At 38.8% G+C, this 15,669-nt stretch overlaps 1 protein-coding gene across 1 annotated transcript in view; it reads left to right on the top strand.

Annotated features, from left to right (window-relative positions):
- Positions 1–15,669, top strand: part of LOC122224325 — a 130,121-nt gene that overhangs the window by 8,383 nt on the left and 106,069 nt on the right. Inside the window, 1 exon segment of the mRNA XM_042945992.1 lies at positions 13,726–13,870. Within this exon segment, the coding sequence (XP_042801926.1) occupies positions 13,846–13,870 (25 nt within the window). The 5' untranslated portion in view covers positions 13,726–13,845.

Raw genomic sequence — 15,669 nt, 5'->3', positions numbered from 1 at the left:
CACTGGATTATTTGGTGTTTGGGTGTTGAGTTTGATAAGTTCTTTATAGATTTTGGAAACTAACCCTTTATCTGATATGTCATTTGCAAATATCTTCTCCCATTCTGTGAGTTGCCTTTTAGTTTTGCTGATTGTTTCCTTCGCTGTGCCGAAGGTTTTTATTTTGATGAGATCCCAGTAGTTCACTTTTGCTTTTGTTTCTCTTGCCTCCAGAGATGTATTGAGTAAGAATTTGCTGCGGCAAGATCAAAGAGGTTTTTGCCTGCTTTCTCCTTGAGGATTTTAATGGCTTCCTGTCTTACATTGAGGTCTTTCATCCATTTTGAGTTTATTTTTGTGTGTGGTGTAAGAAAGTGGTCCAAGTTCATTCTTCTGCATGTCTCTGTCCAGTTTTCCCAGCGCCACTTGCTGAAGAGACTGCCTTTATTCCATTGGGTATTCTTTTCTGCTTTGTCAAAGATTAGTTGGCCATATGTTTGTGGGTCCCTTTCTGGGTTCTCTATTCTGTTCCATTGATCTGAGTGTCTGTTCTTGTGCCAGTACCATACTGTCTTGATGATTACAGCTTTGTAGTATAGCTTGAAGTCTGGGATTGTGATGCCTCCTGCTTTGGTTTGCTTTTTCAAGATTTCTTTGGCTATTCAGGGTCTTTTCTGGTTCCATACAAATTGTAGAATTATTTGGTGTAGCTCTGTGAAGAATGCTGTTGTTACTTTGATAGGGATTGCTTTGAATATATAGATTGCTTTCGGTAGTATCAACATTTTAACAATATTTGCTCTTTCTATCCAGGAGCATGGAATCTTTTTTTCCGTTTTGGGTGTGTGTGTGTGTGTGTGTGTGTGTGTGTGTGTGTGTGTGTGTCTTCTTCCATTTCTTTCATAAACTTTCTATAGTTTTCAGTGTATAGATTTTTCACACTTTGGTTAGATTTATTCCTAGGTATTTGATGGGTTTTGGTGCAACTGTAAATGGAATTGATTCCTTGATTTCTCTTTCTGTTGCTTCATTGTGTAGGAATGCCCCCAATTTCTGTGCATTGATATCATATCCTGCAACTTTGCTGAATTCATGAAACAATTCTAGCATTTTTTTGGTGGAATCTTTTAGGTTTTCCATATAGAGTATCATGTCATCTGCAAAGACTGAAAGTTGACCTCCTCATGGCTGATTTGGATGCCTTTTATTTCTTTGTGTTTTCTGATTGAAGAGGCTAGGACTTCCAATACTATTTTGAATAACAGTGGCAAGAATGGACATCCTTGTCTTGTTCCTGACCTTAGGAAGAAAGCTCTCAGTTTTTCCCCATTAAGGATAATATTAGCTTTGGGTTGTTCATATATGGCTTGTATGATCTTGAGATTTGATCCTTCTATCCCTCTTCCTTGAGGGCTTTTATCAAGAAAGGATGCTGTATTTTGTCAAATGCTTTCTCTGCACATATTGAGAAGATAATATGGTTCTTTCCCTTTCTTTTATTGATGGGATGAATCATATTGATTGTTTTGTGGATATTGAACCAGCCCTACATCCCAGGTATAGATCCCACTTGGTCGTGGTGAATAATTTTTTTAATATATTGTTGGATACGGTTGGCTAATATCTTGTCGAGGATTTTTGCATCCATATTCATCAGAGAAATTGGTCTATAGTTCTTTTTAGTGGGGTCTCTATCTGGTTTTGGAATCAAGGTAATGCTGGCTTCATAGAAAGAGTTTGGAAGTTTTCTTTCAATTTCTATTTTTTGGAACAGTTTCAAGAGAATAGGTGTTAACTCTTCCTTAAATGTTTGGCAGAATTCCCCTGGAAAGCCATCTGGCCCTGGACTCTTGTTTTTTGGCAGATTTTTGATTACTAATTCAATTTCCTTACTGGTTATGGGTCTGTTCAAATTTTCTGTTTCTTCCTGTTTCAGTTTTGGTAGTGTATATGTTTCTAGGAATTTATCCATTTCTTCCAGATTGCCCATTTTATCGGCATGTAGTTGCTCATAATATTCTCTTATTTTTGTTTTTATTTCTGCTGTCTTGGTTATGATCTCTCCTCTTTCATTCTTGTTTTTTTTTTTTTTTTTTTGGGGGGGGGGCGGTCTTTTCCTTTTTCTTTTTGATCAAGCTGGCTAATGGTTTATCAATTTTGTTAGTTCTTTCAAAGAACTAGCTTCTGATTTCATTGATCTGTTCTACTGTTTTGTTTGTTTGTTTGTTTGTTTCAATAGCATTAACTTCTGCTCTAATCTTTATTATTTCCTATCTTCTGCTGGTTTTCAGTTTTATTTCCTGTTCTTTTTCAGCTCTTTAAGGCATAAGGTTAGGTTGTGTGTCTGAGATCTTTCTTCCTTCTTTAGGAAGGCCTGGATTGTTATATACTTTCCTCTTATTTATGACCGCCTTTGCTGTGTCCCAGAGGTTTGGGGTTGTGGTGTTATCATTTTCATTGACTTCCACATACTTTCTTTTAATATAAAATTTATCGTCAAATTGGTTTCCATACAACACCCAGTGCTCATCCCAACAGGAGCCCTCCTCAATGCCCATCACCCACCCACCCCCTCCCTCCCACCCCCCATCAACCCTCAGTTTGTTCTCAGTTTTTAAGAGTCTCTTATGCTTTGGCTGTGTCCCTTCCCTTTTTCTTCCTTCCCCTCCCCCATGGTCTTCTGTTAACTTTCTCAGGATCCACATAAGAGTGAAAACATATGGTATATGTCTTTGTCTGTATGACTTATTTCACTTAGCATAACACTCTCCAGTTCCATCCACGTTGCTACAAAAGGCCATATTTCATTCTTTCTCATTGCCAAGTAGTATTCCATTGTGTATATAACCACAATTTCTTTATCCATTCATCAGTTGATGGACATTTGGGCTCTTTCCATAATTTGGCTATTGTTGAAAGTGCTGTTATAAACATTGGGGTACAAGTGCCCCTATGCATCAGTACTCCTGTATCCCTTGGGTAAATTCCTAGCAGTGCTATTGCTATAGTCATAGGGTAGACCTATTTTTAATTTTTTGAGGAACCTCCATACTGTTTTCCAGAGTGGCTACACCAGTTTGCATTCCCATCAACAGTGCAAGAGGATTCCCATTTCTCCACATCCTTGCCAGCATCTTTAGTCTCCAGATTTGTTCATTTTAGCCACTCTGACTGGTGTGAGGTGGTATCTCAGTGTGGTTTTGATTTGTATTTCCCTGATAAGGAGTGACATTGAGCATCTTTTCATGTGCCTGTTGGTCATCTGGATGTCTTCTTTAGAGAAGTGTCTATTCATGTTTTCTGCCCATTTCTTCACTGGATTATTTGTTTTTTGGGTGTGGAGTTTGGTGAGTTCTTTATAGATTTTGGATACTAGCCCTTTGTCTCATATGTCATTTGCAAATATCTTTTCCCATTCTGTCGGTTGCCTTTTAGTCTTGTTGATTGTTTCCTTTGCAGTGCATAAGTTTTTGTTTTCATGAGGTCCCAATAGTTCATTTTTGTTTTTAATTCCCTTGCCTCTGGGGATGTGTCAAGTAAGAAATTGCTGCGGCTGAGGTCCGAAAGGTTTTTTCCTGCTTTCTCCTCTAGGGTTTTGATGGTTTCCTTTCTCACATTCAGGTCCTTTATCCATTTTGAGTTTATTTTTGTAAGTGGTGTAAGAAAGTGGTCTAGTTTCAATCTTCTGCATGTTGCTGTCCCGTTCTCCCAGCACCATTTGTTACAGAGACTGTCTTTTTTCCATTGGATATTCTTCCCTGCTTTGTCAAAGATTAGTTGGCCATATATTTGTGGGTTCAATTCTGGTGTAACTATTCTATTCCATTGGTCTTTGTGGCTGTTTTTGTGCCAATACCATCCCGTCTTGATGATTACAGCTTTGTAGTAGAGGCTAAAGTCTGGGATTGTGATGCCTCCGCTTTGGTCTTCTTCTTCAATATTACTTTGGCTATTCGGGGTTTTTGTGGTTCCATACAAATTTTAGGATTGTTTGTCCTAGCTTCGAAAAGAATACTGGTGCAATTTTGATTTGGATTTCATTGACTGTGTAGATAGCTTTGGGTAGTATTGACATTTTAACAATATTTATTCTTCCATCCCATGAGCATGGAATGTTTTTCGTTTCTTGATATCTTCTTCCATTTCCTTCATAAGCTTTGTATAGTTTTCAGCATAGATCTTTTACATCTTTTGTTAGGTTTATTCCTAGGTATTTTATGGTTCTTGGTGCAATTGTGAATGGTATCGGTTTCTTTATTTGTCTTTCTGTTGTTTCATTTTTAGTGTATAAGAATGCAACTGATTTTCGTACATTCATTTTTGTATCCTGCGACTTTGCTGAATTCATGTATCAGTTCTAGCAGACTTTTGGTGGAGTCTATCAGGTTTTCCATGTATAATATCATGTCATCTGCAAAAAGTGAAAGTTTGACTTCACCTTTGCCAATTTTGATGCCTTTGATTTCCTTCTATTGTCTGATTGCTGATGCTAGCACTTCCAATACTATGTTAAACAACAGTGTTGAGATTAGACCCCCTGTCATGTTCCTGATCTCAGGGGGAAGCCTCTCAATTTTTCCCCATTGAGGATGATATTTGCTGTGGGCTTTTCATAAATGGCTTTTATGCTTTTTCTGCATCGACTGACAGGACCATGTGGTGCTTTTCTTTTCTTTTATTAATGTGATGTATCACATTGATTGATTTGCAAATGTTGAACCAGCTCGGCAGCCCAGGAATGAATCCCACTTGGTCATGGTTAATAATTCTTTTTATATGCTGTCGAATTCGATTTGCTAGTATCTTGTTGAGAATTTTTGCATCCATATTTTTTTTCAATATATGAAATTTATTGTCAAATTGGTTTCCATACAACACCCAGTGCTCATCCCAACAGGAGCCCTCCTCAATACCCATCACCCACCCTCCCCTCCCTCCCAACCCCATCAACCCTCAGTTTGTTATCAGTTTTTAAGATTGCATCCATATTTTTAAGGGATATTGGCCTGTAGTTCTCTCTCTCTCTCTCTCTCTCTCTCTCTCTCTCATGGTTTTTTTTTTTTTTTTTTTTTTTTTTTTTTTTTTTTTTGCTGGGTCTCTGGTTTGGGAATCAAAGTAATGCTGGCTTCATAGAATGAGTCTGGAAGTTTTCCTTCCGTTTCTATTTTTGGTAACAGCTTGAGAAGATAGGTATTATCTCCACTTTAAATGTCTGGTGGAATTCCGCAGGGAAGCCATCTGGTCCTGGACTCTTATTTGTTAGGAGTTTTTTGATAACTGATTGAATTTCTTCACTGGTTATGGGTTTGTTCAACTCTGTTTCTTCGTGTTTGAGTTTTGAAATTGTGTGGGTGCTTAGGAATTTGTCCATTTCTTCCAGGTTGTTCAGTTTGTTGACATATAGTTTTTCATAGTATTTCCTGATAACTGCTTGTATTTCTGAGGGATTCGTTATAATAATTCCATTTTCATTCATGATTTTATCCATTTGTGTCCCCTCCCTTTTGTTTTTGAGAAGGCTGGCTAGAGGTTTTGTTTATTTTTTCAAATTTTGTTTATTTTTTGAATTTTATTTATTTTTTCAGAAAACCAACTCTTGGTTTCCTTGATCTGCTCTACAGTTTCTTTAGATTCTATATTGTTTATTTCTGCTCTGATTTTTATTGTTTCTCTTCTGCTGCTGGGTTTGGTGTGTCTTTGCTGTTCTACTTCTATTTCCTTTAGGTGTGCTGTTAGATTTTGTATTTGGGATTTTTCTTATTTCTTGAGCTAGGCCTGGATTGCAATGTATTTTCCTCTCAGGACTGCCTTCGCTGCATCCTAAAGCTTTTGGATTATTGTATTTGCATTTTAATTTGTTTATATATTTTTTAATTTCTTCTCTAATTGCCTGGTTGACCCATTCATTCTTTAGTAGGTTGTTCTTTAACCTCCATGCTTTTGGAGATTTTCCAGACTTTTTCCTGTGGTTGATTTCAAGTTTCATAGCATTGTGGTCTGAAAGTGTGCATGGTATGATCTTAATTCTCTTATACTTATTAAGGGCTGTTTTGTGACCCAGTATGTGATCTACCTTGGAGAATATTCCATGTGCACTTGAGAAGAAAGTAGATTCTGTTGCTTTGGGATGCAGAGTTCTAAATATATCTGTCAAGTCCATCTGATCCAATGTATCGTTCAGGACTCTTGTTTCTTTATTTATCCTGTATCTAGATGATCTATCCATTATTGTAAGTGGGGTATTAAAGTCCCCTGCAATTACCACATTCTTATCAATAAGGTTGCTTATGTTTGTGATTGTTTTATATATTTGGGGGCTCCCATATTCGGCGCATACACATTTATAATTGTTAGCTCTTCCTGATGGATAGACCCTGTAATTACTATATAATACCCTTTTTCATCTCTTGTTACAGCCTTTAATTTAAAGTCTAGTTTGTTTGATATAAGTATGGCTACTCCAGCTTTATTTTGACTTCCAGTAGCATGATAGATATTTCTATCTATCGGATAGAATAGAATAGAATAGAATAGTCAGATGCTTAACCGACCAAGCCACCCAGGTGCCCCCATCCCCTTGCTTTCAATCTGAAGGTGTTCTCAGGTCTAAAATGAGTCTCTTGTAGACAGCAAATAGATGGGTCTTGCTTTTTTATCGATTCTGATACCCTATGTTTTTTGGTTGGAGCATTTAGTCCATTTACATTCGGTACTATGATTGAAAGATATGGGTTTAGAGCCATTGTGATGTCTGTAGGTTTCATGCTTGTAGTGATATCTCTGGTACTTTGTGGTCCTTGCAACATTTCACTCACAGAATCCCCCTTAGGATCTCTTGTAGGGCTGGTTTAGTGGCGATGAACGCCTTCAGTTTTTGTTTGTTTGGGAAAACCTTTCTCTCTCCTTCTATTCTGAATGACAGACTTGCTGGATAAAGAATTTTCAGCTGCATATTTTTTCTGTTCATCCCATTGAAGATTTCCTGCCATTCCTTTCTGGCCTGCCAAGTTTCAGTAGATAGGTCTGCCACTAGTCTTATGGGTCTTCCTTTGTAAGTTAGAGCCTGTTTATCCCTAGCTGCTTTCAGAATTTTCTCTTTATCCTTGTATTTTGCCAGTTTCACTATGATATGTCATGCAGAAGATTGATACAAGTTACGTCTGAAGGGAGTTCCCTGTGTTTCTTGGGTTTCAATGCCTTTTTCCTTCCCCAGATCAGGGAAGTTCTCAGCTATGATTTGTTCAAGTACACCTTCAGCCCCTTTCTCTCTCTCTTCTTTTTCTTGAATTCGTATGATATGGATATTTTCCATTTGATTGCATCACTTAATTCTCTAATTCTCCCCTCATACTCCTGGATTTTTTTTATCTCTCTTTTCCTCAGCTTCCTTTTTTTCCATAATTTTATCTTCTAATTCACTATTCTCTCCTCTGCCTCTTCAGTCCGTGCTATGGCCACCTCCATTTTATTTTGTACTTCATTTATAGCATTTTTAGCTCCTCATGACTATTTCTTAGTCCCTTGATCTCTGTAGCAATAGATTCTCTGCTGTCCTCTATGATTTTTTCAAGCCCAGTGATTAATTTTATGACTATTATTCTAAATTCTTATTCCATTATATTGCTTAAATCGTTTTTGATCAATTCCTTAGCTGTCACTACTTCCTGGAGTTTCTTTTGAGATTTCTTCTGTTTTGTCATTTTGGGTAGTCCCTGCAGTGGCTCCAAACTGCAAGGCACTTCCCTTGTGCTGTCTCAAGTAACTTGTGTTGGTGGGCAGGGACACAGTCACACTGGATGTCTGTCCCCAGCCCACCTCTGGGGCCACAGTCAGACTGGTATGTATCTTATCTTCTCTCCCAGGGGCAGGACTCACTGTGGAGTGGTGTAGCCCCTGTCTGGGCTACTTGCACACTGCCAGGCTTGTGGTGCTGCTTCACTGGGATCTGGCATATTAACCAGGGTGGATCTGCAAGGTGCACAGGGGTGGAAGAGGTAGGCTTAGCTCACTTTGCCATAGGTGGTCCCCTGCAGGAGGGGCCCTGCAGCACTGGGAGGAAGGCAGACCCCTTGGAGGGATGGATCCACAGAAGCACAGCATTGAGTGTTTTCAGGGTGCAAACAAGTTCGGTGATGGAACTGCTTTCCTTTAGGATTTCAGCTGGGGGATTGGAGAGGGATATGGTGCTTACTAGCACCTTTGTTCCCACTGAGCTGAGCTCTGTCTTCTGGAACTCAGCATCTCTCCCTCCTGGTGCCCTCTCATCCTCCCCAGTCTCCGAGAGCAGAGCTGTTGACTTTTAACATTCCAGATGTTAAATCCCGCTAGCTGTCAGAACTCAAGCAGTCCAGAGCCTCCACTTTTGCAAGCCAGACTTCAGGGGCTCTGCCTTGCCAGGCGGGCTGCCCTTCCACTACCCTGGCTCCCTCCCGCCAGTCCATGTAGCATGCACCACCTCTCTGCCCTTCCTACCCTCTTCCGTGGGCCTCTTGTCTATGCTTGGCTCTGGAGAGTTGATTCTGCTAGTCTTCTGGTGGTTTTCTGGGTTATTTAGGCAGATGTGGGTGGAATCTTTGCAATCAGCGGGACGAGGTTAGCCCAGTGTCCTCCTACATCGCCATCTTCTGAGAATCCTCTGACTTCCATATAACTTTTAATTTCCTCTTCAATTTCTTGGTTAGCCCATTGACTCTTTAGTAGGATGTTCTTCAGTCTCCAACTATTTGTTACCTTTCCAAATTTTTTCTTGTGGTTGATTTTGAGTTTCATAGCATTGTGGTCTGAAAATATGCACAGTATGACCTGATCTTTTTGTACTTACTTAGGGCTGATTTGTGTCCCAGTATATGGTCTATTCTGGACAACGTTCCATGTGCACTGGAGAAGAATGTATATTCTGCTGCTTTAGGATGAAGTGTTCTGAATATATCTCTTAAGTCCATCTGGTCCAGTGTGTCATTCAAAGCCATTGTTTCCTTGTTGCTTTTTGATTAGATGATCTGTCCATTGCTGTGAGTGGAGTGTTGAAGTCTCCTACTATTACGGTATTACTATTGATGAGTTTCTTTATGTGTATGATTGGTTGATTTATATGTTTGGGTGCTATCACATTTGGCGCATAAATGTTTACAATTGTTAGGTCTTCTTGGTGGATAGACCCCTTGATTATGATATAATGCCCTTCTGCATCTCTTGATACAGTCTTTATTTTAAAGTCTAGATTGTCTGATATAAGTATGGCTACTCTGGCTTTCTTTTGTTGGCCATTGGCATGACAGATGGTTCTCCATCCCCTTACGTTCAATCTGAAGGTGTCTTTAGCTCTAAAGTGGGTCTCTTGTAAACAGCATATAGATGGATCTTGCTTTCTTATCCATTCTGTTACCCTATGTCTTTTGATTGGAACATTGAGTCCATTGATGTTTAGAGTGAGGATTGAAAGATATGAATTTATTGTCATTATGTTTCTTGTAGAGTTGGAGTTTCTGGTGGTGTTCTCTGGTCCTTTCTAGTCTTTGTTGCTTTTGGTCTTTTTTTTTTTTTTTTTTCATCTTTTCTCCCCTCAGAGAGTCCCCCTTTAAATTTCTTGCAGGGCTGGTTTAGTGGTCACAAACTCCTTTAATTTTTGTTTGTCTGGGAAACTTTTTATCTCTCCTTCTACTTTGAATGACAGCCTTGCTGGATAAAGAATTCTTGGCTGCATATTTTGCTGATTCAGCACATTAAACATATCCTGCCACTTCTTTCTGGCCTGCCAAGTTTCTGTGGATAGGTCTGCTGCTAACCTGATCTGTCTTCCCTTGTACGTTAGGGACTTTTTTTTCCCTTGATGATTTCATGATTCTCTCCTTGCCTGAGTATTTTGTGAATTTGGCTATGATAGGCCTTGTTGATGGTCAGGTTTTGTTGAATCTAATGGGAGTCCTATGTGTTTCCTGGATTTTGATGTCCTTGTCTTTCCCCAGGTTAGGAAAGTTTTCTGCTATGATTTGCTCTCATAACCCTTCTACCCCTATTTCTTTCTCTTCCTCCTCTGGGTCCCCTATGATTCTGATGTTGTTCCTTTTTAATGAGTCATTGATTTCTCTAATTCTTAAATCATGCTCTTTTGCCTTAATCTCCCTCTTTTTTTCTGCTTCATTTTTCTCTATAAGTTTGTCCTCTATATCATTGATTCTCTGTTCTCATTCATCCATCCTTGCTGCTGCAGCATCCATCCGTGATTTCAGCTCAGTTATAGCATTTTTTATTTCATTCTGACTAGTTTTTACTTCTTTTATCTCTGCAGAAAGGGATTCTAATCTATTTTCGACTCCAGCTGGTATTCTTATTATCGTGATTCTAAATTCTGATTCAAACATCTTGCTTGTATCTGTGTTGGTTAAATCCCTAGCTGTTGTTTCTTTGTGCTCTTTCTTTTGGGGTGAATTCATTCGTTTTGTCATTTTGAAGGGGGACAAGGAATTAATGAGGTATAAAAATTAAAATTAAAAAATATTAAAATTAAAAATTAAACACACACACACACACACACACACACACACAAATCAAATAAATGATGGTAGATCCTAGGTGTGTTTTGGTCTGGGTTTTGAAAGTCGTTTGACAGATTAGAGAAAAAAAGTGGAAAAAGAAGGAAATTGTTTGAGAATTTGAAAAAATGAACACACTGAAGTAGACTAAAATTAGATGATGGGAGTAAAATAGAATTTTAAAAAATTTACTCAAAAGTAAAGTATATAGCACAAAAAAATTAAAGAAAAATATTTTTAATAAAAATTGAAAATAAAAATAAAATTTTTCTCTTTCTGTATTCAAGAAAGAGAAAAGAGCTGAAAAAGAGAAAAAAGAGAAAGAAAAAGGAAATTGTTTACAAATTGGAAAAAGTGATTACACTGTAGCAGACTAAAATTAAATTATGGAAGTAAAATAGAATTTGAAAACATTTATATAAAGGTAAAAAATATAGTAAGGAAATTAAAGAAAAATATTTTTACTAAAAATTGAAAGTAAAAGTGAAGTTTTTCTCTTTCTGCATTCAAGAAAAAGAAAATAAATGAAAAAGAGAAAAAAGAAAAAGAAAAAAAGGAAATTGAAAATTTGAAAAAGTGAAGACACTGAAGTAGACTGAAATAAAATCAGGGATGTAAAGTAGAATTTGAAAAAATTTACACAAAAGCAAAAAATATAGTAAAAAAATTAAAGAAAAATATTTTTAATGAAAATTGAAAATAAAAATGAATGTTTTCTCTTTCTGTATTCAAGAAAAAGAAAAGAGGTGAAAAAGAGGGGAAAATAAAGAAAATTGAATGGATGGACCTGCTAACAGATTGAAATAGGACTGAAATTGCTTCATTTTCCCCTAGAAGTCAGACTATGAATTGCTTTATAGTTCATAAACTAAGCAGGCAGTGAGCCTACTGGGTGGAGTGTTGTGGTGCTCTTAGGTGTGTATGCACATGCGCAGGAGTGGTGAAAATGGAATCACCCAGCTACCCAGTCTCTAGTATTGGGACTCTGTTCTCCCAGATTAGCAATCGTACACCCGTCGTCTGTCTTCAGCTTTTGTCCATTGCCCGCGTTTTCACTGTCTGTGACCAGGCCTCAGGCAGCACCTCTCTCCTGAGTTTTGTCTCAGATGCAGCTGTTTTCCCTGTCCCCTTACTTCTGAAGGATTGTTGCTTTGACTCATGCTGCCCCTCTATGGGAGGGTCTCACTGAGCAATGGCCAAATGTCAGCTGCACCCAGGAACGCTTGCTGGACCCTGCTGCTGCTGGTGCTCCGAGACTGCTGCCGGATGCCAGCCTGCCCCAGAAAAAGTTTGTGAGATATTGTAGCAGCAGCTTTTCAGGGATTATGGAAAAATCACAACACACATCTGGCACCAGGCTTCACCCTTAATGACCTTGTTCCAGCACCAGCAAATGTGGTCGTTCTCTGGGGTCTGCTGGGACCAGGTGGCTTCAACAGTCTCTACCAAATGTACTTCCAGCAGTGGAACCGCCTTTCCCCGTGTGGCCCAAGAACCTCCCAGACCCCACTCTGCTTCTGGGGATTTGCCCTTCCCACCAGAACACCATCAGGTATGGAGCTACAGAGTTGCAGGCTTTGCCCTCCACTTGTTTACAGTGTTAATAGAATTTAAACCCTCTCCTTTCTCTTTTCTCCCTTTTTAGTTTAGTCCCTGCGGCTGTTTCTAATTTTCCACTTTCTCTCCAGATGCTTTGGAGTAGGGATGCTTTTCCCATATTCTGCCCCCCCCATCTCTGTCCTCCCTCTGCCTGAAAAATCACCTCCCTACCTGCTGCGGCTTCTCGCTCCCCAAGTTCACCTCTCTGCACCACATACCTGCTGAATTCTGTGGTTCAGGTTGTGCAGATTGATGTATTAATCCTCCAGTCAGTTTTCTAGGTGTGCAGGATGGTTTAGTGTTGGTTTGGCTGTATTTCATGGATGCAAGACACACAAAAAACTTCCATGCTGTTCCGCCATCTTGGCTCCCTCCTCTACTAGAAATTTTAAAACATGGCTTAGATTTAGAATGAGTTGCATGTAATGAGTCAAATAGTAATTATAGGTTTCTGTGTCCTTCCTCTCTCCATGTATTTATCTTGTGTCATTGATAAAATTTTAAAACCTCGTAAGGGAAAAAAAACATCTCTTTTATATATTACTTCTTTATATCTCCAATGCCCACAAAATGATGATGAAAACAATAACTACCATTTCCTGAGTATTATGTCCTATAGTTTTTTCCAAACACTTTCCATAATACTTGTTTAATGCACAAGTTCTGTGAGGTGAGTATGGTTATGCTCATTTTACAAAAATTGAAACTAAGGCTCCAAGAGGATTAATTAATTTGTGCAACATGAGTAGTGAAGCTAGGATTTGTACCAAGTTTGAACAAAATTCATGCTGCTAACCCCTGAGATATACCCTCTATGGAGTAACAGCTCAGTAAGGGACCAATGATCACTGAAACATGATAGCATACAGGTAATTAAAAGACAGTGGATAATTCGAAATAGTGAATTAAAAAATATTCTATTTGTTTTGTGGTGCATAGTCAGAGAGACACACTTAGTGACACATGCAAGCTTATTCTCATACATTGTTTCATTTACCTTCACCCTGCCCCAGGCTGTAGCCAGGAGTTTGGAAAGGGGGAGAGTCTGGGTATGTTACATTCATAAATCACCTCGTGAAAGTCATATGTGTGTCTTCTGTATGGACATATGTGTTTGAATTTGAGTGGAAATATGCAGCAAGGTGTGGGGTATATTTATCTCAGTAGGTCTATAAACATGAGCATATTTGTTAAACTTTTGGAGCATGGTGTGTGTGTGTGTGTGTGTGTGTGTGTGTGTGTGTGTAAACAAATCCTCAGAGTTTAACCAGCAATAAGGAACTGGCTACCTTCCTTCCCTGGCCTTAGTTGTCGTGTTTGTACCAAATCCTGATATTTATTTTTATCACCTTTCAAGGGAACTTCAATAAGCTTTCTGGGAAGCTTACGACTAAGATATTGGGTGCTTTGGTGCTCCTGTAAATCTGGCATAATCCGAAGAGGTTTCCACAGAAAAAGAACAGTATTCACAATACAATCCCCTACTTTCTTTTTCATTCTAGCCTAACACAGCTGTCCATGTATGTACACTACCCACGTAACCACCACCCCTCTCTACAACCCTCTCATGGAAGGTACTAAGAGAAGCCATTTTATTTATTTCTTTGCTTCCAAGTGGGACTCTTCTATTTGAGCCATTCCAGAAAGAGGAGAATTAAAAATTTTACTAATTAATGAATCTAGATTTGAGATTGTGAGAAACTCATCATTTGTGGAACTAACTTCATAGAAAGCAATGGGCTTCAACAGAAGCAAGGACGGTAAGAGGAGCCAAGTGTCTCTGTTTACTTCTTTAGAAAACCTGCAGCAAACTTCCTAGAAGCAGGAGGCAGGATGACCTTCCCGTGGTGTGAAGGCAGATGCAGCAAAGGCACCCCCACCCCCACCTTCCAATGCCAGTACTTGAGACACTTTTTTATGAGGGATTTTATGACAAACTTTACTTTACATATAACACTTAACAGCATCTCTCATCCAAGGAGGAGGAAATATAGATATTTATTGACATATAGTATCATAAAATGGATGAAAATTGACTATGGAGATGGAAGAGGAGGGGTTTCTCCCCTTCCCCAGGTATGCAAATTATCTGACTTAATTTGTGTAGTTTATACTTTTCTGTGCTTTGTGTTCTTCTCAGTAATGAGATTGAGAAATTATCTCATTGTTAATAAAGAACACAGTGGGGGGAAGGGAGGGAATGAAAGACATATAGATGTAGGCATAATGGGTACTTTGTCCCATTTGAACCCTACACCCTTTCCAAGTCCGGGTTCAGGAGCAGTGGAGATAAATGGAACCTGACAAGGAACCCAGGTCCTAGCAAACAGCTTCTGTACTCAAAACCTCCAGTTTCTTCAGTCTTACCTCGAATTTCACGGGTCTTTGCATTTCACTCTCTCATGAATAACAGATGTTCAGTATCAAATGATGTCCAAAGTGAAAAAACAAAAACAAAAACAAAAACAAAAACTTGCCTATAGCTATGTCTTTTTTTTTTGGAATTCCATTCTCCCTATCTCCGACTACTGAAATCCTACACAGTCATCACGGTCCAATTTAAATGTTACCTCCTGCCCATAATTTCCGGGATAATCTGTGTCAGAAGCAATTTATTTCCTTTGACCTCCTCTACTCCTTTCTGTCAGTCTTACCATAGCTGTCTCTCTGCACACTATCTTCAGTTGTAATTATTGTGTCTTCCCTTTCTCCCTCATTCAACTATAAGCTCTGGAGTAGAAAGACTGTGCCCTGTATATTTTTATATTCTCTCCACAGTGCTTAACATAAAGCTAAAGAATTGTTAAATAGCTTTCATGTATGGCATACAGTTGTCCGGAAAGAGGCCATGGGTAGAGAAGTAGAAGTAGGAGCATTATGAATATTGATTAAGAATATTATTGTTAATGTAGGTCTGGACATGATACTTTCAGGAATAGATCGTATTATAAGTAAATTTTTATCGCGCCAGTCTAATTATTCCCATATTATATATTTATTCATCATTCATTCTTCCTCTTATTTAAATATAGGGCTTTTCCTAGTGGGAAATAAGCAATAAGCAGGAAAACAAATGTTCAAATGATTACAGAGTATGATAAATACCTGAAGGAAATAAACTGGGTCTAGTGATAAAGAATAACAAGGATTTTTCATTAAATATGGAGATTAGTAAAGGTCTTTATGGTCATGGTCATGTATTTATCATACTATGATTATGAGTTAATTAATTTCCTACTTGAAGGACACTAATAATAAAACCAGTAACAAAACGAGAAGAAGACCTTGCCACCAGTGGTGTGTTTGTCAACCCAGCCTTAGGATTGTCTCCTTCTTTGTACCAGCTTCCCAACCTCTCCCCTGCCTTGGGCCATGGGGAAGTCAGGACCCTCCCCTTGCCTCAGGATGGACCCTGCCCTCTCTTCTCCAGGCAAGGAGTTGGCAAACAAAACAGGGGTTAAGAGCTTTGATCTTGCTAGATACTTGGAGACAGATTAGGCTGGAGGCCTCCGAAATAATGCCCAGGATGTGAGAAACTGGGGAAGAGATGGATACAGAT

The sequence above is a fragment of the Panthera leo genome, chromosome B4, assembly GCF_018350215.1.
Source record: "Panthera leo isolate Ple1 chromosome B4, P.leo_Ple1_pat1.1, whole genome shotgun sequence".
Lineage (NCBI taxonomy): Eukaryota > Metazoa > Chordata > Mammalia > Carnivora > Felidae > Panthera > Panthera leo.
Note: the sequence above shows the minus strand (reverse complement) of the source record. Positions and strands in the feature narration are given on the sequence as shown.